This window comes from Labeo rohita, chromosome 11, assembly GCF_022985175.1.
Source record: "Labeo rohita strain BAU-BD-2019 chromosome 11, IGBB_LRoh.1.0, whole genome shotgun sequence".
Taxonomy (NCBI): domain Eukaryota; kingdom Metazoa; phylum Chordata; class Actinopteri; order Cypriniformes; family Cyprinidae; genus Labeo; species Labeo rohita.
The window spans coordinates 6,565,938-6,589,321 of record NC_066879.1 but is presented as its reverse complement, the minus strand read 5'-3'; the positions used below and the strand labels follow the sequence as shown (position 1 = coordinate 6,589,321).

General features: G+C 31.1%; 1 protein-coding gene across 1 annotated transcript in view; it reads left to right on the top strand.

Moving 5' to 3' along the window:
* The first annotated feature begins 5,954 nt into the window (after window positions 1–5,954).
* Window positions 5,955–23,384, top strand: part of mcf2l2 (MCF.2 cell line derived transforming sequence-like 2) — a 113,333-nt gene continuing 95,903 nt past the window's right edge. Inside the window, 1 exon segment of the mRNA XM_051122421.1 lies at window positions 5,955–6,347. Within this exon segment, the coding sequence (XP_050978378.1) occupies window positions 6,266–6,347 (82 nt within the window). The 5' untranslated portion in view covers window positions 5,955–6,265.

Here is a 23,384-nt window from a genome sequence, read left to right as displayed (position 1 = left end):
GGAGTTTATATCTCACAATTCTGACTTAATAACCTGCAGTTCTGAGAAAAAACGTCATTAATTGTGAGTTTATATCATGCAATTCTGTGAAAAAAAGTCAGAATTGTGAGATAAAAAGTTCATTACCTTTTTTTATTTTTTAAAAGTGGTGGAACAGGCTTCTATACTTAAAATGGGACATCGGATTCAAAATTCACTTTTACATGGTTTGCATATGAATGTGTCTTAGCAGTGTTTGGACACAACCACACTACAATGATAAAAATCCATTTACATCTTTCGAACACTCAGAAAACGTCAACAGTCTCAATTATCAAGCCGTTTTGATTTTCTGAGCAGTATGATGTCATACCTCTCAAGCCCTGCCTACGACTGCTGACGGACTGTCCTGTATTACCATATTTCCGTCCTTAGCCACTTGTATGCTGTCCGCCATTTTTTCAACACTTGAGTAGGAGTAGCGACAACAATGTCTCGTAAGCAATGCAGGTGTTTTGTAGTTAAAAGTGTGAAAGTGAACATAAGAGTCTTAATTTTCTCCTGACATCAGAGCCATCGAGGATGCAGTGGATTAGTTTTGTTTTTGATGATAAAGTGCCACCGAATACACAAAAAAACAGAAGAGAGGGGTGTGGTAAGCAGTAGCTCATTATCATTTAAAGATACATGCACCGAAATAGGTCGCTGTGAACAGAGCTGATTTTGACAAGGTGAAAAAGGTGTTGTTTTTACATGACCATTGAGGAATTTTAACCAAAGTATGTTAGGTGAAGACCCTAAAGAATCACAACTTGTGGAAAATGGGCATCCGATGTCCTCTTTAAGAGAAACTGTCACTGAGGCCAAAACTGTTTGATTCTGAGGTTATTTAATATTTATAAGCAATTTCACAATGAAGACCTCTGAAGGCTGCCATCTCAAGGTTAGGAACAAACCACCAAATCCTCAGAGGATCATAAACCAGCTGAATATGCTGCTTTTTATTTTATTGATTGATTTAAATCAGTTTAGATATTATTTTCTTCATTTTTTTTCATATTTGTGTTGAATTTTATTCTTTATTTACGCTATGTACTTAAACTACTTCTCTAATAAAATGAAAGAATTACCTTTTCCACTTTGCATGGTTATATTTTCAGCGTACAGCTGGTTTGCTGTGTCTCTTTCTGCAATTCATAATTTAGCATCCCTTGAGGGTTTCCACAAGGAGAAGGTGATGCTGCTGTGGCCAAACCTTCACCCAGCCGAACCCCATTTCCAGCTGAGCCAATCAGGTTAAAAAATTGACTGCTGTCACTTCCCATGATGACCTTGCAGAGCTCCCAGCTGATGCCCCTCACACAGGGTTAACAGTGGTTACCACCTCAGAGAATGAGTGTTATGGGAGAAAAAAAAACCCCAAAACAGTTAAACCAGCTATCTTCACATGAAACTAATCACATTTTCTGTTCCAGATGTGATTTTACAGTCTTAAGAGATCATGTGATGTCTACAGAACAAAGGGACAAGATGATGAAAACTGCAGAGATAGGGTTTGTCACATAGGTCTATTAATCATGATTCAGATTGTTGCCTGTTGCTGCTGTTTTAAAAGCTAAAGCATTCAGGCACGATCAAACCTGAACACTAAAAGATCACTGAAATCAATTCACTTGTTTGGTATTTTTCCTATATGGTTAACACAGCCTATAATCTGGAAGATATTTAGGCCTAACATTTGGAAATTTCCCAGACCTATCCACCTTATTTTTCCCGGTAAGAGCAGGCGTGGAAAATTTGCAAGTTTTATGGATCCGGTTTTCGGTCTCTTCCACGTTCAGCTATTCTTAGTTGTACAAAACAGCTCATTTTGCTGCTAGACATTGCAAACTGGTGTTTCTTACCATATTGTTTTAATCAGTGTTGGGGAGTAACTAGTTACATGTAACGGAATTACGTAATTTAATTACAAAATAAATGTAATTGTAATTAGTTACAGTTACTGAGAAAAAATATGTAATTAAATTACAGTTACTTTTGAAAAATGTTAATGATTACAAAGGGGGTTACATTTTAATTTTTTCACACATTCAGATTTAATTGACTTCTTTCATAAACTGCATTGACTGCTCTAAAATGAGACACCAGTGTTTCAGGAGTTTAGGAAACAGAATAGGACACATGCTTATTTGATAACTGTTTTATTTCCTATTTGGGTTTATGTATATACTTTAGTTTTTAAGATTAATAGTTTTTTTCCAAGGCATTGTTAGATGCCAGTGTTTCCTGTCATAACTATGCAAACATTTGATTTCAAAACCAGTATGATAGCTATCTGAACTTAACCTCAGAATGATCTAAAATGATCTAAAAACAAATAAGTAAGAGGTGTTAAATCTAAATTTGTGGTTCTTGTGCTTTAAATTAAATTATTACACTGCTCTGTGGAATGCTTGATTCTGATTGGTCAGTCATGACATTCCAAGGTATGTTATTCCCCGATAACAACTGATAAAAGCTAATAATCCGGGCAACTTAAGTCGGCGCTATACACTTGATAATTTTTCTTAGTGAAAGCTTTGCATTTGGTTAGCTAATAAACTATTAAATCTCAATTCGGTATTATGTGTACAATTTCTTAATTATGTCATCCTGGTTTCATGGACTCGTTTTTTTTTTGTTTTAAATGCAGCTGTTGCCATTTTGTTTTGTACACTGTAAGATAACTAACAACCTAGTGTGGTAACTACTAGTACTTAATTATTTATGTGGTAAAAAATGTTGTGTAATAAAAGTGGTCTGACTGCACTGCTTTAAATGTTTCAAAATGATTTGCAGTTAAAAATATTAGAAATTTAGAAAAGTAATCAAAAAGTAATCAAAAGTAATAAGTTACATTACTTTAATAAAGTAAATGAAAAGTTACACTACTTATTACATTTTAAATCAAGGAACTTGTAATCTGTAACCTATTACATTTCCAAAGTAACCCTCCCAACACTGGTTTTAATGTATTATCTTAATTATGAACACACTTTATAGTGCAAACAGTTTTACCGTTTACTGCACGTTGTTATTCTCGTTATTTTCTCGTTAAGTCTTGCACATATGCATATTTCTGCGATGTAAGGTGGATAGCTGTTTTGAAATGTTAGTTTTGGGTTTCTAAGTAATTTTTTGAAATAGTTTTTAATTTTGAATCATTCTTTCACGTAGCGTAGTATAAATTGACACACATACCGGAATCTAAACCTAAATATTGCTCATTCTAAATAAGAACTACAACTACCACAAGGATGTGACGGATTCGACAATAGAATGTGAAGCGAACATTTTTTAAAAACGTGGCTTCAAAACTCACGTGTAACTGTAAGGTATCATTATGTGTATTTATTTTTGTTGAAGAACAAAAACTCTTAAAGTGATGTTAACCACAGACATTATTTTACTCATAAAACGGAAAATCTGGAGGGAAATTTGGACTTGGCCTACAAATCGACGTCATGGCTAAGCAGGTCTGCAACTTCTTTCCTCTTTTATAGAACTATCTGTTTACGCTAAACATCTCAAAGAAGTCAGAGAACAGCTGTAAATTGTACATTTATATAAATAACTGCTAAAATATATAAAAATGCAGTTCTTTTAACGCTTATGTGTGTTAATCTGTTCCTCTGTCTGCGCCGAGATGACTGGATTTGTTTTAATTGATTAAAGGTGTTACAGATTACAAAATGTGACATCAATAGAAACAGCCTCCTGTTTATCCTCCTCGTTTCAACATTTTCCTGTTGATTTATAATGCTGGATCATTTTTCATGGACGCCAATTGGTAAGGTATTAACGTGTTATTTTGTACGATTAATATATGTTAACTTTGTTAATATATGGAAGTAAATATCAAGTCAAATGAAGCATTTTGAGTCAATGGCTGAGGCGTGTGCGCCCTGTGTCCAATAGATGGCGTGTTTACTTCTTGAATGTCCAGCAGGAGGCGCTGCAGTACAGGCTGTGTTGCTCTTGTCGGTACGTGGGCCTTCATCGCCATCTGGCTGTAAAACCTTAGTAGGTCAATGTTTATCATGCCCTAAATGACATTTGTGACATTTTTTCTAATTACCTCAACGTTATTTCAGCTACTTTTCTATTTAAAAATGGAAAATGACTTATTAATATCATTTTTCTGAGTGACGCTGTGCACTGCAGAAAACAGTTAGTAGGGATATTGCAAGGATTAAACGTGTTTGTTTGGGAAAATAAATAAAAAAACAAGAATAAATTACATCTTTATAAAAACAAGATCAACACTCAGTACTGTCCTTAATTATCCATAAACGTTTTTAATGAGTAAGACATGTGCAATAAGTTTACATGTTTATGGCAGGAGCACAGATGGCGTCCCATCACCGAGCGTTTCCACGGAGATGATCTGGCTCCCAAGGGCAATGTCGTCAAGTAAGATGATAACAGCCCATCAGCTCACATCAAAATGTGGAAAACAGCCCAGCTCAGTCATGCACGATGCTGCTCCTCAAAAAAAAAAAAAAAAAAAAGAAAAAAAAAAGTAAGTAAATAAATAAATAAAAAACAAAAAAACGTGGAATTTAACATAATTGTACTGAATGACATGTATAATAAAATGTTGTTATTGTTTGATATATTTAAAATATTTGTGACATTCAATCTTTATATTTTGCATTAAAATAGTGTATTATTATTATTTAATAGCTATTATTGCTGTTGTTATTGTAATTAAATATGCTATTAATTGTATTATTAGTATATATGTAATTAAATTGCATTATTATTATTTTTTAATAATAATTTAATAACAAGAGGTGCTGTTTTACAGTACAGACTGTATGCATAATGATAATACGTAATATGTCATGCATTTTTTAATAATAAACTCAATTAATATATCAATGAATTTAATATAATGTAATATAATATGATAAAATAGAATAGAATATATTGAATAATATAATATATTTAAAAAAAAATATATATTTTTTTTTACAAATTATTAGCAGTTTACAAGAGATGCTGTTTTACAGTATAGGCTGTATGCCTTAATGATAGTACATATTATTTTATGTATTTATTAATATACTTTAATAGTATATCAATAAATTAAATATGTAATATAACATAATATAAAACAATATATAATGTATTAAATAATAATAGCAAAATCTATACTATAGTGTATTGAATAATATATATATATATATATATATATATAAATTATTTTAACAGTTTACAAGAGGTGCTGTTTTACAGTATAGGCTGTATGCATTAATTATAATACATATTATTTAATGCATTTATTAATAATAAACCCAATGTATGAATTAATATAACGATTAATATAATATAATGGAATGTAATATAATATATTGAATAATAATAATAATAATAAATATAAAATATAGTATATTGAATAATATAATATATAAAAATGTATATATATTTTTACAAATATTTTAACAGTTTACAAGAGGTGCTGTTTTACAGTATAGGCTGTATGCATTAATGTATTTAATGTTTAATAATATAATCTAACAATATATCAATTAATATTATAATAATGTATAATAATGTAATATAAATAATAGAAAAATCTATAATATAGTGTATTAAATATAATAATATATTAAAAAAATATATTTTTAAAAAAATTATTTGAACAATGCTGTATGCATTAATGATAATAATACATATTATTTAATGTATTTATTAATAATCTACTCTAATAATATATCAATATAATATAATATAATTAATGTAATATAATATAATATAATATAATAGTAATTAATTCAACATTATACACATACAGTACTGTTACAGTGCAGACTCTCCAATGCATAAAGCTCCATTCCAGTGAATCCATTGTTCCAGGTTTTGTGTGAAGGGAGCTCTGTGTCTCTGAAGGCAGGTACTGTATCCTCCCTCTGATTCCCTTCCTGGTGCCTGACACAGTCTTTAGGATAGAAGCCATAGAGCTGGTTTGAGAGCCGGGTAAAGTCCAGCCAGCATCACTCAGGCGCTGAGATTCAGAATGAATGATTAACATCACAAAAGCCTCTCTGCACCTCCACACCGTAGAACAAAAGAGCCAGATTCATCTGCCGGTGTCACCGGCTCTCTCTTGTGTCTTCCATCGGAGGTCTCCATCAAGGGCTGGGAGTGGCTGCTGTCTTTGTGAGAGCGGAGCGGGGAAGCCCTCCGGTGAGCTGCGGAAGAGAGGAGAGGAGAGGAGAGAGGCCACCGTTCACACCCTGAGATGCTCTGCAGGCTGGAGGAGGAAGAGGAGATGTCTCTACTGGAGCTACAGCAGAGGGTGGACTGTATCATCACCCATGTTGGTGAGTGGATTATTCTCTGCTGAGGCTGATGGGGGTGTGTTACAGCTGTGATTAATCTTCCCATCGCTGATTCAGGTGCAGTCCGTGAATTCTGGGATTTAGGGGAAACCGTGAGGTTTCCTGACGGATAGTGATAGAAATGAAGCTTGAGTTTAGATCTCTGAGGTTTATTTGAGCGTTGGATGTCATGTGAACATGGACTATTCAGAGCGGAAATTGCAGGGTTTTATTGATTTATTTTGTTTTACTTATATTCATTTTTATGTTTTCATTTGTGTAGGTTATTTGAAGGTTATTAGGTCTTTGCATAGGTTTCTGATTTTGCACCTATTTGGTTCAGAACCACTATACTTAAAATATCTCATTTAATTAAATGAATTAAATTTAAAATATTTTTTAGCAAATTCAGAAAATAAATATAGCTTAGACAAATGTAATAAATGAAATAAGAATTTCAAAGAATGAAAAAAAAGATATTTATATATTTTATATATATATAATAAATAGTAAAATAGAAAGATATATAAGATATAATATTGTATATATATATATATATATATATGTATATATATACCACATAATATGAAGTATTCAGGAAAATATGTACAGTTTATTTCTGCATTATTTGCCCAGTGCACCAAAAATATTGTTTAAGGAACACAAATTAATTACATTGTTCAATATTAATAATATTACATATTAGTGTCCATTTTTATTTTTTTGTTAATTATATCAAATAATTATTAATAATATGTATAATACATTTTTAATGTATTAATTTAATACCTTGATAAATTAAATAACAACAATCAATTAATAATAATAATGTAAAAAATGTATAATATTATCTAATATTTTTCTTTAATTCTATAATTATTTCCTTTTATTTCTGTATAAATAATGTGTGTATTTAATAATGTAATAACAATAATGTAGTAACAATATAACTAATATGATAGAAGTTATAAAAATACTCATGTATTTAATACATTGATAAGTGAAATAACAGCAATGAATATATTAAAAAATGTATAATGTAGTGTAAATGATAAATAATAATACTTAAAAAAATAATCTAGTATATTAAATAATATAAAAAAATATGATTAACTTTTTCTAAAACTATTCATTTCGAACTATTTCTATATAAATAATATGTGTATTTAATAATATAATAAAATAAAATATAATTTATATGACAGAAGTTATAAAAAATCATAAAAGGTTATTATTGTTTGATTTTTATTTAAACATTTTATGAGAGGTGCTGTTTGACTATAAACAACGCAGGCTGTATGAATAAGGCTCTATTCCATTGAATCCATAGATAAAAGAACAAATTTTGTGCTATTAAGTTATATTTTATTTTATATTTAAATCATTTAATTAAATGACTTTTTGAGGTTATGGCAATGTCTTTGCATAGGAATGTCCAGCTAATTAGGGACGTCTAAGGAAATGATTGCACCTGTTTGTGTCAGAAACACATACCTCAATTAATTTAATGTTTTTCACAAATTAAAAAAATATATATATGGCATTATTTGATAAAAATCAGCTTGATGAATCTGGTTAAATAGGAAATCTCCTCTCTGAGAAGTTGTTTATTTCAAGGAGTTGTATTTTTAATCTTCCCGTAGCATAAAAAGCAGAGAAACATCCAGGTGTTTCCCTGTGGCAGTGAGTGAAGTAGGTTATTGTGCCATGCTGCTGTTAGCGCTGTCCTGCATGAGAGAGAGGCGCTGCTGCCGCCCCCACTCCAGCCCTCGGGGGACGTAAAGGCCGTTGCCATGGAAACTGAGACGGGCCAGTTCAGCCATATTGATTCACGCAGACACCCCATGCTTTAAACACACACACACTCACCGCTTCCTAAATTCATTATCCGCATTATAACACACCGCTGCTTCAGCTTTCCGAGCCCACCGAAAACCAGCAGGCTTTTTAAACAATGGTTAAACCACTTGTTTTCGGTTCACTGCACTGAACTGGACTTCAGAAGTTTGGAAAGCATTATAAAAAATGTTTAACTTATTGAACGGCCCCTTAAACCTGCCTTTGGCTTTGAGCTAACGACAGAAAAATAAAAGAGTTATTTCTGGTTCGGTTTTGCTGAGAGGAAATCAGCATTTGCGGCATCTCCGGTGATCCATCAGAGCATCGGCCTCTGTGAGTGAGTCACAGATGTGACCGTCCGGCCCTGTAATAGCAAGATGACTAAACACTGAGAGGTTCTGCTCTCTGATTGGTCAGATGTGACATCACTCTCCTGTTCATTTCAAAGCGGAGTGATCTATTGCACATTTCTGGATATGGAGCTCATGAATATTTAACATACCGGATGAGCAGTCAAGCATTCTAGAAAATAACAGCAGCTTAACGCAGTGTACATTTGCATATATTAGCTGATATTCATATTTACACTACCTTTGTAAGTTTGGGGTTGGTTTTAATGAGTGCTTTTGTTCTGCAAGGACACACTATTTATAATAAAGGCATTTATAATATTACAAAATATTTATATTTTAAATAAATTCTGTTCTTTTGAACTTTATATTGAAAAAAAGTATAATAAAAGAAATGATTCTTAAAGGGATAGTTTACATAAAAAAGAAAATGACCCCATGATTTACTCACCCTCAAACTATTCTAGGTGTATATGACTTTCTTCTTTCAGACGGATACAGAGTTATATTGAAAATTGTCCTGGCTCTTCCAAGCTTTATAATGGCAGTGAATGGGTGTTGAGATTTTGATGATCAAAAAAGTGAATCCACCCATCATAAAAAGTGCTTCACATGGCTCTGGGGTTACTAAAGGCCTTCTCAGGGCTCTACACTTACTTTTCTTACTTAAAATGTAGGAGCACAGTCAAAATTTCAGAAGCACCTTTTAATTAATAATCAAAAATCTGATAAAAATTAGCCTTCCCATTACGAGGTGATATTTGACTCCTTAAAACGATTTACAGGGGAATTTTGTTTTTACCTTTATATATATATATATATATATATATATATTATAAGCTTTTGAAAATGTCTAATTAAAACAAGAGAATAAGAATAAGTTACCAATCAAATGAAATCAGTATTAAAATTAGTTTGTACTACAGAGGTGGTCTAGAAGAACACAAAAGTGGCTTGTAGGTGTATTTTCATATGTTTAATGAGGCTCAGAGGTGGCATGAGTGCAATCAAATTCATAATCTCATGCTGAGATTAATGTTTTAAAGATAAAATTTTGAATATAGAAATACTAAATGATTTAAATAACTGAAAAGATACTTTTTAAATGAAACTAAATCTGCCAGTAGGTGGCAGCAAGTCACTGATTTCATTACTGAATCATTCATTCATTTGATTTGTTTGAACAGCTGATTCATTCAGGAATAAAGCAAGTGACTGTCTTTATGAATGGCTAACTGAATCATTGACTCACTAGATTTGTTTAAAAACACACGTGTTTGAATGGAGATGCGCAGCGGCTCAGTTGTGACTTGTTTCAAACTATTTTTGACTATGAAACAGGGCAAAATCGGCAATAGTGTTATGGACAGACAATGTAAGTCACTTGATATTAACTTCTTGTTTATTTAACTGTTGTATTAAAGCTCATTGTTCTGAAAAGCATGGTGTGCTCTGATTAGCCAACTATCTGGTGCGTTGTGATTGGCCAAATACCTCAAGCGTGTGACGGAAATGTTACGCCCCTTACCATGTTGTGATGCCGTTTCCTGGCGCGACGAGACAAATACAGTAAAACCTATTATAAATGAGCCATTTGTTGTATCCAGTGAGGACATAATTACTGATTATAATGAATCATACTGTTTTTTTTATGCGGTGCGTTGCGTTACGTCTGCATTTGTGATCGTAGAAACGATCACTGCACTGCACTCTACACTGCTCAAAACTTGAAAAATTTAATAGCCAGTAGCAAATTCTTTAAATATGAAAACGTACTTACATGCTGTGAGTCAGAAGTGCCAGACTATTCTCGCAATGTTGCAATTGCCCCACTTTATAATGTGCACAGCTGGCATTGTAGGCTACTCTCCCAGGTTCAGGAAACATAAATGCTCTGTGCATACTCAAATATTTGTGTTGTATTGTTCTGGAATAGTGTTGTAAATATAACTTAACCACTGATTTGTAGTTGTGTACTTATTTGGAAGGCCAAACAAAGTAGTTTAGCTTTCGCAGAGAAACACAGCGTCTCCACAACATGGCGATGACTGCAACAATACTACAGCATGAATAAAAGTTACGCCTTCTTTCTTTTCATATACATTTGGGTGGTTTTATGCAAATCTTCCCACACCATGACGTAGATGGTCCGAATCTTAACTTTTATAAAGAATATCTCTTTGGGTTTGAGACTTCAATCTTTGCAACTTTGCAGATCTTATAAATGCACAAACAGCTTGTAACACTCCAAAGACAAAGGAAAACATGAAATCGCATCATATGACCCCTTTAAAGATGAATGTGGCAAAAGTGTGACTTTTTGTTGATGCTAAACATAGTAGAGATTTGAAATGAGAAAACACAAGAACATGTTAATAACATCACAGCAACATTACTGCAATGTTAGGGAAGCCTTTTTAAAAACGTTTTTTTAAATAAAATAAAAAAAAAATTTAATGACTTTACAGCAAAGTTGTTTTTGTTCTATTTTTAGGCTGACTTCACTCTGAGAGCATGCACTTTAATCAGTCGTTCTGACTCCACGGCTGCTTAAGAATTGTTTAAAAAAAAAAAACCTAAAAAAACCCCCCAAAAAAAACAGTGTTATTCAGTCATCCTAAACTAATCAGGATAAAGGGATTAACACAAACAAGCCAAATACTTGGCACTGGTACAGAGATAAATAACACAAACACACACACACAGAATATCATCCACAAGCTTACACACACACACGTACAGTAGTCTGAATTTCTGAACAAAAGTCAGTAGAAAATTCACTTGTATCATTGTATATCATAACAGTATTTTAGCACAGAACCCGTTTTTCTGCAAACTATCTTTTAAAAGTTTATGTCAGTAAGAAAGAAGTCTCTAATGCTCACCAAAGCTGCCCTTATTTGAATAAAAATACAGTCAAAACAGTCATATTGTAAAATATTATTACGATTGAAAATTGCTATTTTAATATATTTTAAAATGTAATTTATTTCTGTGAATTTTCAGCATCATTACTCCAGTCTTCAGTGTCACATGATCCTTCAGAAATCTTTCAAATATGCTGATTTGCTGCTCAAAAAACATCTATTATTATCAGTGTTGTTTGTTGTGCAGTTTAATAAAATATTATTGTGTGATACATTTTTTTAAGATTCTTTGATGTATAGAAAGTTCAAAAGAACAACAATTATTTGAAATATTTCATAACATTATTGGGGCCCTATGATTTCAGCAATGCCGAAAACGTGAACGTGATCGCAGAATCCAGTCATAAAAATGGAATTTACTGAATAACGCGGAATGTCAAGGAAATTCTCAAAGTTTGAATTAATTAATCAAAAGTAGGTCATTACACTTAAATCAAACCACAATATGGACTAGTATCTGTAAATATTATGCCGCAAAAATACCACTGAAATGTGAATCCTGCATGTTCTGTGTGTCTCTGTTTTAATGAATGGAGCAGACGAGCGGTTTTGTTTACTACACACACTGAAGCGTGCGTGACGCTCGCGGTGATTTCAGCGTCTGTCGTCTCACTAAATGAGGACATAAATACATGAACAGTATCTGCTGAGAGTCACTTCATGAGCATTTGACCATTCCATTTTAGGAAAACTAGCGTTATATCATATACACACAAAAATGTAAAGGTAGACACGGCAACCCGTCAAAATAAAAGTCCGGTTTAACTTGAACACATTGTGCCAGATATACAGTATATTAATACTACTACTAAAATGAAACGAACATTGTTTTTTAGGGTGTAACCACACAACATTCTTTCCATTTTAATTTTAATAGTAAATTCCCCTTTGTTTGGCAAAAAAAAAGTTAATTAAAAATGAATTAAAAGATAATTAATGTTTTATGCCTTCATTTGATAAACAGAACATTTTAAATACACAACACAGAATTTCTGAGGGTAAAAAAAAACTTTCATAAGGCTATTTATATAAATTAAGTATGCATTTAAATAATTAGACATGCTAAAACACAGAATTTGATAACAATAAAACATTTCATAGGGCCCTAAGCATGTCATTTTTGTTGTGAAATCAATTAATTAGACATGCTCTTTGATTAATAAAATTTCATTTAACCATTAAAAAGGAGTTGAGAAAAATTAAAACGGGGAAAAAATGGAATCTAGTAAAATTAAAACGGAATTTGGAAAAAAATAAAACGGATTTCATAGGGCCCTACACTTTTGATCCTGCCTAATTAACAGTAAAAAAATCTGATTTTTCAGATTTTTTTAAAAGCCAGATTATATTAGTAAATTAAATTAATTAAAATAATTACACAATGCATCTTACATTTTTTGGTCTGTTTTTTATGCTTAGTTTTTGACTCTATTTTGACCTTTAAAATTCTATACACAGCCTCAAATCCTTAAACCGGGCTTCATTCCAAGCTTCCATCAGCGTGACAGTATCTCCAAAGACTTGGACTCACAATAAAACAGCGGCAGTGAGCAGTGACGCTCAACAGCAAATCCAAAAAGGTGAACAATAGGAAGGTCATTGTACTTCCTTCCCTCCACACCAACCCCTCCTCCTCCTCTCCTCGCCCCCGTCTGCTTTTGTGTGCTCCTTTATATAATATCTGTTATAGCTTCAGTGCTGTGCTCATATCAATTAATATTTTATACTTGCACGCTCTAGTTTAGGTCGCTCATAATCAGATTTAAAGTAAGTTCTCTTTCCGGATCAAAGTCAGGCGTAGTATTTCCCCGAAATGGGACTTTTTATTTGTTGAGATCCAGCTTTGCTGAAACTTTGAAACCATGTGAATTTTTTATTACATTAGTTTTATCTGTTGATTTAAAATGAGCCATTCTTGATGTAGGGAGGTTTTTAATTCTTGTCTCATTACACACAAGCATGACATTTTTATCCCAAGCTCAGTGTGAGATTTATTCTTCAGGCGTATGGAAGAGCTCGCGCCGTTAAATGCGTTTTCTCAGCTAATGGAATCCATTAGATTGTCAGTCACTGAAGCTTTATGACATTAGCCTCATCCTCTCACTGTGCTGATGAGCGTTTTGCAGTCTTTCTCATGGATGCTGAATCGTATCGCGTGAGGACGATAGAGAAGTAGGCATTAGTGAGTGTACAGTATTCACCACTGTATGACATCCATATCAGGTTTGCCATAGAAATCCTCTTAAAATAGAGTCTGGTAATCAGATTACAGCAGATGCTGTTTTATATCACAGGCATGATCTGAAAACAATCCTGGTGTTGACATACGTTATCAGTTCATCTCGTACATCTGTGTGTTTTGTCACATTCTGTAAGTACTAATGGTCTCAGATTAGAAGTTTATGCATGGTAGCTACTGTTGAATGGTACTTGCCTGTGGAAAAGTCTCCACCATGATACTGGTGTGTTGGAGACTATCTGTATCCAAAACTGCATACTTTTACTGTATTTCTTTGAAGAACTTTTTGGAGTTAAGAAAATCCTCTGGGTGTGCAGGTGTGTAGAATATGTGTGTAGAGTAATTATGATGAGTATTTAGAATGAAACTATCATAATCTGAATTTTGGGCTGTTTGTTTGTTTATAATAAACAACAACAACATCAACAATAATAATTTATTATTATTGTTATTGTTATGCATGTTGTTAATAAGAACAACAACAACAACAACATTATTATTCAAAAATGTAAAACTACTACTACTACTAAATTCAGTAGAGTACAGTTAATGACTAATGCCATAATATCAAATTTGATAAATGTATTTAATAATAATAATAATAATAATAACTATTATTTTTATTATTTTAATAATTATTATTAGAATATTATTATTATTAATACATGTATTATTATTATTATTATCATTGTTGTTGTTGTTATTGTTATTATTAGCGTTAATAAGAAATAACACCATAGCATAATAATAATAATAATAATAATAATAATAATAATAAAATAATAATAATAAAAGGTCAGTAAATTTACAGTGACAATAATAATAATAATAATAATAATAATAATTTGTATTATTAGAGTTCATATTATTATTAACATGTGTCTTATTTTTATCATCATCATCATCATCATCAATAAAATAATATAAAAGTCAGTCAGTTTATAATAATAATTTGTATTATTAGAATATTATTAATGAATATATCTAATTAATAATAATAATAACAACAATAACAATAATATTATTTAAAATGTAAAACTATATAAAGTCAATAGAGTACAATTAAATTTCATAAGTATATTTAATAATAATAATAATAATAATAATAATTATTATTATTATTATTATAAATAAACATCATTTTCAAAATCATTGTTGTTAGTAATAATAATAATTATCATTATTTCTAAATACAGGGCTCTAATAGTAATCATAATAATAATAATAATAATAATAATAATAATTATTATTCTACATAAATAAATAAATAACATTTTCGTTGTTGTTAATAATAATAATAATAATAATAATAATAATAATTATTATTATTATTATAATAAATGAATAAATAAAAACAACATTTTCAAAATATTGTTGTTATCCATATTGTTAGTAAGACATAACATCATAATAGCATCATCGTCATTATAATCATCAACATTATCATCATCATCAATAATAATAATGATAATTATAATAATAATAACAATATAAAATTCAGTAAAGTTAATAATAATGATTGTTTGATTGTTTTATAATAAATAATAATAATGTATTCATAATAATAATAATATATTATTAATATAATATTATTATTAATAACAATTAATCGTTGTTAGTATCATTATTGTTAATAAGACAACATCATAACAGCATCATCAATATTAATAATATAAAAGTCAGTAAATGTATAATAATAATAATAATAATAATGTTCACTGACCCCCTTAGCACCAAAGATCATGAAAAATTTTAGGTAGTTATTGCATGTTACCATGATGCTTGAATGCCTTTTTGAAAAACAATTATTAGACATCCCATATATTCTCACAAATGAGCTTGTTTTGGAGTGTGTCAGACTGACTGTGTTTTCCAGAGATTCAGACGGTTCCAGAGTAACAGCATTTTTCTTATTTTGCACACACAAAGGTTTCCATCCACAGGAATGTCTGCACTTATCCATAAAACATTAGCTCACCTACGAGCGAGAGCTCAAACAACCATGAAATCACTGTTTGGGTTTGTTTTTCTGCTTTTCCCTTCTCAATTTAGCACGTTACAGCTGTTTTCCACTGTAAAAAAGCGACTGAAAAAAGTCGAGTCCTCAGGTTTAGATTTAACAGTAAGTGCCACATGATACCGTCTCATGTGTGAGGGTTGCGGGGAGGGGTTTGTGTGTGTGTGTGTGTAGCAGGGTTCTGTTTTGGGGTGGAGAGGGGAAAAGGAATCTGTGTGTTTGTGAGAAGTTCTTCCTGACGCACTTTAACCACAGAGCGCTGCGCAGCGATGAATGTCTCGCTGGGAGAGAGAGGAACAGGAAACTACCGGCGCTTCTTGCATTCTCTGAGATATTTGTAGAAAGCATGTCAACGTGCTACCTGCGTTTCAGAGGCACACGCACCTCTGTCAACACTTTAGTAGATGCTCAGGAGTAAGAGAGGACCTGAAGGAGACACACGGAGTAAGGGAGTTCTCTTGGGACCTCTTGCGCGGCGCGGGACCGTCGACACAATGGGTTCGGTTATGTGTAAGTCAGCATTCTGTCTGATTTTAAAAGCATTTGTGCCTGAGGGAGAACTTTGTGTTTCTCGTCCTCCGTATTTCTGAGAATGATATATGGAGTTGTTTCTGAGAGAGTTACAGCTTGGGTTGGAAGCTGTGAGGTGTTTTTGGGGAGAGAAAAAGAGGTTTATGGGCTTAATAATGATTAGACACACAGCAATGTGATTAGAAAAAAATGTGCAAGTAGTTATTCCAGTGATTCAGAACTGTTTTGCTTGTTCATAATCCCGCTCAGGAGTTTTGTTTAGTCAGTAACTGATAGGAAAGTTCTGTTTTTGGTTAACATGAAGGTCAACGGGGTGAAAGTCAGAAGCTTTTAAATGAATAAAGATGTTCTAGCAGATTTTTTGAAAAATATCCAGTCCATTTTATGAATGTAAATGAGGACTAGGACTGTCAAGCTCCCAAATGACTAAAAACAGTCTATGTGACTCAAGTCTTCTGAAGCCACACGCCTATGTGAGGAAAAGACTGAAAACGCCTTATAGGTTAATTTAAGGTCATTCGGATCAATTTTGTAAAACTGATTAATTTACAAGATTTGATTCAAAAGAAAGATTTCTTGTCATTTTCAAGCATGACAGCCCTTTTTATTATATGGAAAACTGGTCATTTGTCCTTTTGGGTTTCATGTATGGGTTTAGAATGACATTAGAGTAAATGAGGATAAAAGTTTTCATTAGTTGGAGAAATATTAAGACTTTATACCATACTAAGAGCTCATATGGTAAAATACACTGACAGTCAAAAGAACACTGTATGCTGCAGAAAGTCTCTAGGGTCAGTATGAATTATGATGATGCAGACGATATGCGCTGTGAGCCGTTTTCTTATTATCAGTAATATTTTCCACTAAAAACATCATAGCGTTCTCAAAACAACCTGCCGAAAACATTGCATGCACTGTGAAAAAAATATTTTTCAAAATCTTACAGTTGTAAATTTCTTTGTAATTTTAAGTTTTGGTTAATTTTTGTTTTAAAGTAAATCTTACACCATAAAAAAAAATCTGTGAAGATTTCAGTGAGTTTAGTTTTCAGAGAATATATTTTTAGAAAATATTGTTTTTTCTTACCCTGTTGGAAAGTAGATTTTTTTCTTGTATCATAAACTCAATTTTAACCTAATTGAATCTAAAATGAGATTTTAAACAGTGCAGTCAAATCGGTTAATCGGGATTAATCGCATCCAAAATAATATGTATATTAATATGTACATATATATATTTAAGAAATAAATAGTAAAAGTAATACATATTTATATTCATATAATGTAAATCATATATCAATATGAATACATATAATCATGTACATATTTATGAAATATAAACATGTATGTTTATGTATTTTTATATACATATAAATATACCCTGCACACATATACATAAATAAATAAATAAACAAGCTTTTATTTTGGATGCGATTAATCGTGTTTAATTGATTTGACAGCACTAATTTTAAGTTAGATTAGATTTACTTTACTTTAATTAGATTATGTGTTTAATATTATTAATTAATTTTATTACTTAGCTCAATATTATAATATACTGTCTAGACATCTGCTAAATATTAATGAATATATTTTTAAAATATATCAAATATTTTGTGTTCCTTTCATATTCATTTTATATTCAAATATTGTTATATGTAATATAAATGATGCATATATGAATACATATATTTGCGTGTATATATATATATATATATGTGTGTGTATATATATATATATATATATACATATATATATGTACGTTTATGTATTCATATACATATAAATATACACAGCACACACATATTATGTAAACAAACTTTTATTTTGCATGTGATTAATTACGACTTATTTTAAGTTAGATTTGATTTACTACATTAGATTAATGTTTAAAACAAGATCAAACATTTCAAGTTAAAATGTGTTATAAGAATTTTGTTATTATAAGAAGTTGATAACGATTTACAGTTCATTGAGATTGTGTTTAATATTATTCATTTATTACTTAGCTCAATATTAATGTATTGTCTAGACATCTGCTAAATATTAATTAATTTAAAAAAAATATATGAAATAGTAATTTTGTGTTAATTTCATACTCATTTTAATTAAAACATGCAATATGTAAAAAGAAATAAAATTGTTTATTTTGAGTTATAAATCAAATATTATGTTATATATATAATATAAATCATATAAATATGAATACATATATTCATGTGTGTGTGTGTGTGTATTCATATATACATATAAATATACACAGCACACACATATTATGTAAACAAAGTTTTATTTTGGGCGTGATTAATTGATTTTACAGCACAAATTTTAAGTTATATTGGATTTACTACATTAAAATAAGACCAAACAATTTGAGCTAAAATGTATGTTGATATAAAAATTTTCACAAGTAGATACAGTGGTGTGAAAAACTATTTGCCCCCTTCCTGATTTCTTATTCTTTTGCATGTTTGTCACACTTAAATGTTTCTGCTCATCAAAAACCGTTAACTATTAGTCAAATATAACATAATTGAACACAAAATGCAGTTTTTAAATGAAGGTTTACGTTATTAAGGGAGAAAAAAAACTCCAAATCTACATGGCCCTGTGTGAAAAAGTGATTGCCCCCCTTGTTAAAAAATAACTTAACTGTGGTTTATCACACCTGAGTTCAATTTCTGTAGCCACCCCCAGGCCTGATTACTGCCACACCTGTTTCAATCAAGAAATCACTTAAATAGGAGCTACCTGACACAGAGAAGTAGACCAAAAGCACCTCAAAAGCTAGACATCATGCCAAGATCCAAAGAAATTCAGGAACAAATGAGATAAAAAAAGTAATTGAGATCTATCAGTCTGGTAAAGGTTATAAAGCCATTTCTAAAGCTTTGGGACTCCAGCGAACCACAGTGAGAGCCATTATCCACAAATGGCAAAAACATGGAACAGTGGTGAACCTTCCCAGGAGTGGCCGGCCGACCAAAATTACCCCAAGAGCGCAGAGACAACTCATCCGAGAGGTCACAAAAGACCCCAGGACAACGTCTAAAGAACTGCAGGCCTCACTTGCCTCAATTAAGGTCAGTGTTTACGACTCCACCATAAGAAAGAGACTGGGCAAAAACGGCCTGCATGGCAGATTTCCAAGACGCAAACCACTGCTAAGCAAAAAGAACATTAAGGCTCGTCTCAATTTTGCTAAAAAACATCTCAATGATTGCCAAGACTTTTGGGAAAATACCTTGTGGACTGACGAGACAAAAGTTGAACTTTTTGGAAGGCGCGTGTCCCGTTACATCTGGCGTAAAAGTAACACAGCATTTCAGAAAAAGAACATCATACCAACAGTAAAATATGGTGGTGGTAGTGTGATGGTCTGGGGTTGTTTTGCTGCTTCAGGACCTGGAAGGCTTGCTGTGATAGATGGAACCATGAATTCTACTGTCTACCAAAAAATCCTGAAGGAGAATGTCCGCCCATCTGTTCGTCAACTCAAGCTGAAGCGATCTTGGGTTCTGCAGCAGGACAATGACCCAAAACACACCAGCAAATCCACCTCTGAATGGCTGAAGAAAAACAAAATGAAGACTTTGGAGTGGCCTAGTCAAAGTCCTGACCTGAATCCTATTGAGATGCTGTGGCATGACCTTAAAAAGGCGGTTCATGCTAGAAAACCCTCAAATAAAGCTGAATTACAACAATTCTGCAAAGATGAGTGGGCCAAAATTCCTCCAGAGCGCTGTAAAAGACTCGTTGCAAGTTATCGCAAACGCTTGATTGCAGTTATTGCTGCTAAGGGTGGCCCAACCAGTTATTAGGTTCAGGGGGCAATTACTTTTTCACACAGGGCCATGTAGGTTTGGATTTTTTTTCTCCCTAAATAATAAAAACCATCATTTAAAAACTGCATTTTGTGTTTACTTGTGTTATCTTTGACTAATAGTTAAATGTGTTTGATGATCAGAAACATTTTGTGTGACAAACATGAAAAAGAATAAGAAATCAGGAAGGGGGCAAATAGTTTTTCACACCACTGTATGTATAGCATATTCCTATTAGATAGCCAAGTGTGTGTGTGTGTGGTTTTCACTACATTATGGAGACCAAAACCCCACAAGTATAGTCATTTTAAATTTTGACCTTGTTTTAGGCCCCATGAGGTTTAGAAATCAAGCAGAAGGAAGTGTTTTGAAAAGCTTAAAATGCCAAGGTTTTGCGGGATAGGTAGGTTTAGGTAGGGGGTAGAAAATACAGTTTGTACAGTATAAAAACCATTATGCCTACAGAATATCCCCATACTGATAGGAAAACCAGTGTGTCCCTGTGTGTGCGTTGTGTATTGACAGCTCTGAGGGAGAGACAGTTCTCTCAGGTGGAGGTGTGTGTGTAAGTGTATCCACCGCAGGAGAAGTGAACTGGAATAGTTCTCTTAATCCAGAGACAGCAACGCTTCTGTCCGCTTACTCTGATCTGTCCTTACTCTTCTGTGACCTTACAATTCACAGCGCTTACGCAGGAGCTACACAGCGAGCGTGTCATCCAGCAAGCTGTACAGTAGTGAGGCAGGTTGGGCATGAGCAGGGGTATTGTGGGTTTGTGCTGCAGTATGGACGGCTCTCCGCAAACCATCCCGTCCCACTGCTCGGTATGTGGGCGGCACTCGCGGGTAGGGTCCTTCTCCTTGGTCCGCATCTCAGCCGGGGAAATGGAGTCGTACTATCGTTTGGTGGAAGTGTGTCTGGAGACCGAATTAGCATCGAGGAGAAGTATGTCTTCCTCATACATTCTCACCTTCCTTTTTCATTCTGGTTTGCTTCTGATGCAACTATAGCTTATAAATACTTCAGCGTTGACGTGGTGAGTTCTAGAAAAGTGTGATATTTTAGTTTGGTTGTTGTGTGTGTGTGTGTGTGAGCAGCAGTGTTAACTGGCAGATGCTCTTAAAGAGGATTACACGGCTGGGTGAGATTGGCAGCTTCATTCATCATTGTGGCTAATTTTGCTGTTCAGAAAGAAATCTTTGATATTTTAGTGGTTTTTAATTGTTTTGGATCCCCAGCTTTGTTTGGGTGCGTTAATCTATTTGAGTGCAAAAAGGGGAACTGTAAATGATGCATCAGCAATTGGACTTTTTCTCAAGCATGAACTGATAGCACAAAGTCAAAGCAAAAGAATATAATTATGTATGTTTTTATTTTATAGGCAAAGGCAAAGTTTTTTTATATAGCACCTTTCATACACAATGGTAATTCAAAGTGATTTACTTAGGAATTAAAATAATCTTAAAAATGATTACAAGAATAAAAACAAGGAATTACATTTTTTAAAAAATGATTTAAAAATAACAGTTAAAAATAAAATGATTATACATTAAGTAATTATACATAAAATTATACATATAAAAAAGGGTTTAAATATTAAAACAATGTGTATTACTGCTTTAAATTGTTGTTGTTTTTCTAAAAAATATTTTAAAAGTTTTCTGTTTAATTTAATTGCATTTTTGTTTTGTTTTTTTCTGAGTAAAAAATAAATATCATACATTTTTTCCTAATTTACAGAAGAAACTCACTAAAATGTCATTGTGTAACAATCTTGTTGTGTAACAATCTAAAAATGTATTTATGACATATTAAAAGACAAATTACTTTCACCCCAAATACTAACTAGTTTTAATTCTACATTTTTAAAATTTGCTACTATCCTAGGTTTTTCCCATTTGTCAGTAAGAATTTTTTATTTATTTAAACACAATAAAATGTTAATATGCTCCCTTATTCTTTTATGTTTTAACATGTACAAGTCAGAATAAGCATGTTGTTTAAATTTTTACATAAATATTGTGTTACACTGAATGAAAATGTAACATTATTTCAACCAAATTATTTTCCAAAAACTTATTTGAAACCTTAAAAGTAGACACTTTAATCTTAACTTCTTTAATTCATATATATATATATATATATATATATATATAGTAATTTTATATGAATACAGTACATGAGTTATGTACAGTAATTTTATGGATACATAATGAATATATTTTGTGTGTGTGTGTGTGTGTATAAGATAAATATATATAAATTAAATTAATAGAAATAGAAATATAACTATATATATTTAATTGTTTATATATATAATTTGAAAACAGTAGGTTTATATATTTTTATTTCATATAAAAGTAATATAAAACAATAGATTTATGTATTTTTATTTTAAATGTATTTTTATATTAATTTTATCTACAGTATTGTTCTTGTTATTATATATATATATAGAGAGAGAGAGAGAGAGAATACATTATTATTGTATTATTAACAAGAATTATTGTATTTTATATATATGAAATTTTATATGAAATGTGTCAAAAGAAAAATTTATATAATTATATATAAATATATAATTTTATATAATTTTAATAATTATAATTTTATATTTTTTTTATATTAAGATTTTTATATTATTTGAATACATAGTTTTAGATATATATTTTTTATTTTAAAAGTATTTTTATATTAATTAATTAATTATTGTTCTTGTTGATGTTATTATATATATATATATATATATATATATATATATGAAATTTTATATAAAATGTTTTCTTTTATTTTAAATGTGTTTTTATATTAATTTGATCTGAACGTATTATATATATATATATATATAATACATTATTATTGTATTACTAACAAAAATTATTGTATTATATATATATGTGTGTGTGTATATATATATATATATATATATATATATATGAAATTTTATAGAAAATGTGTGTCAAAAGATAATAATAATTTTATATTTTTATATTTTTTGAATACATAATTACTATTTTGTTGTTTTGGTTATTATGAACTGATAGCACAATCACAAAATAGTTGTGTATATATATATTTTATTTTAAATGTGTTTTTATATTAATTTGATAGGAACATATTATTGGTCTTGTTGTTATATATATATATATATATACGATACTTTATATATTAATATATATATATACACGATACTTTATATATTAATATATATATAATTTTATATAATTTTAATAATTATAATTTTATATTTTTTGTATTATTTGAATACAAAATGACTACTTTGTTGTTTTGGTTATTATGAACTGATAGCA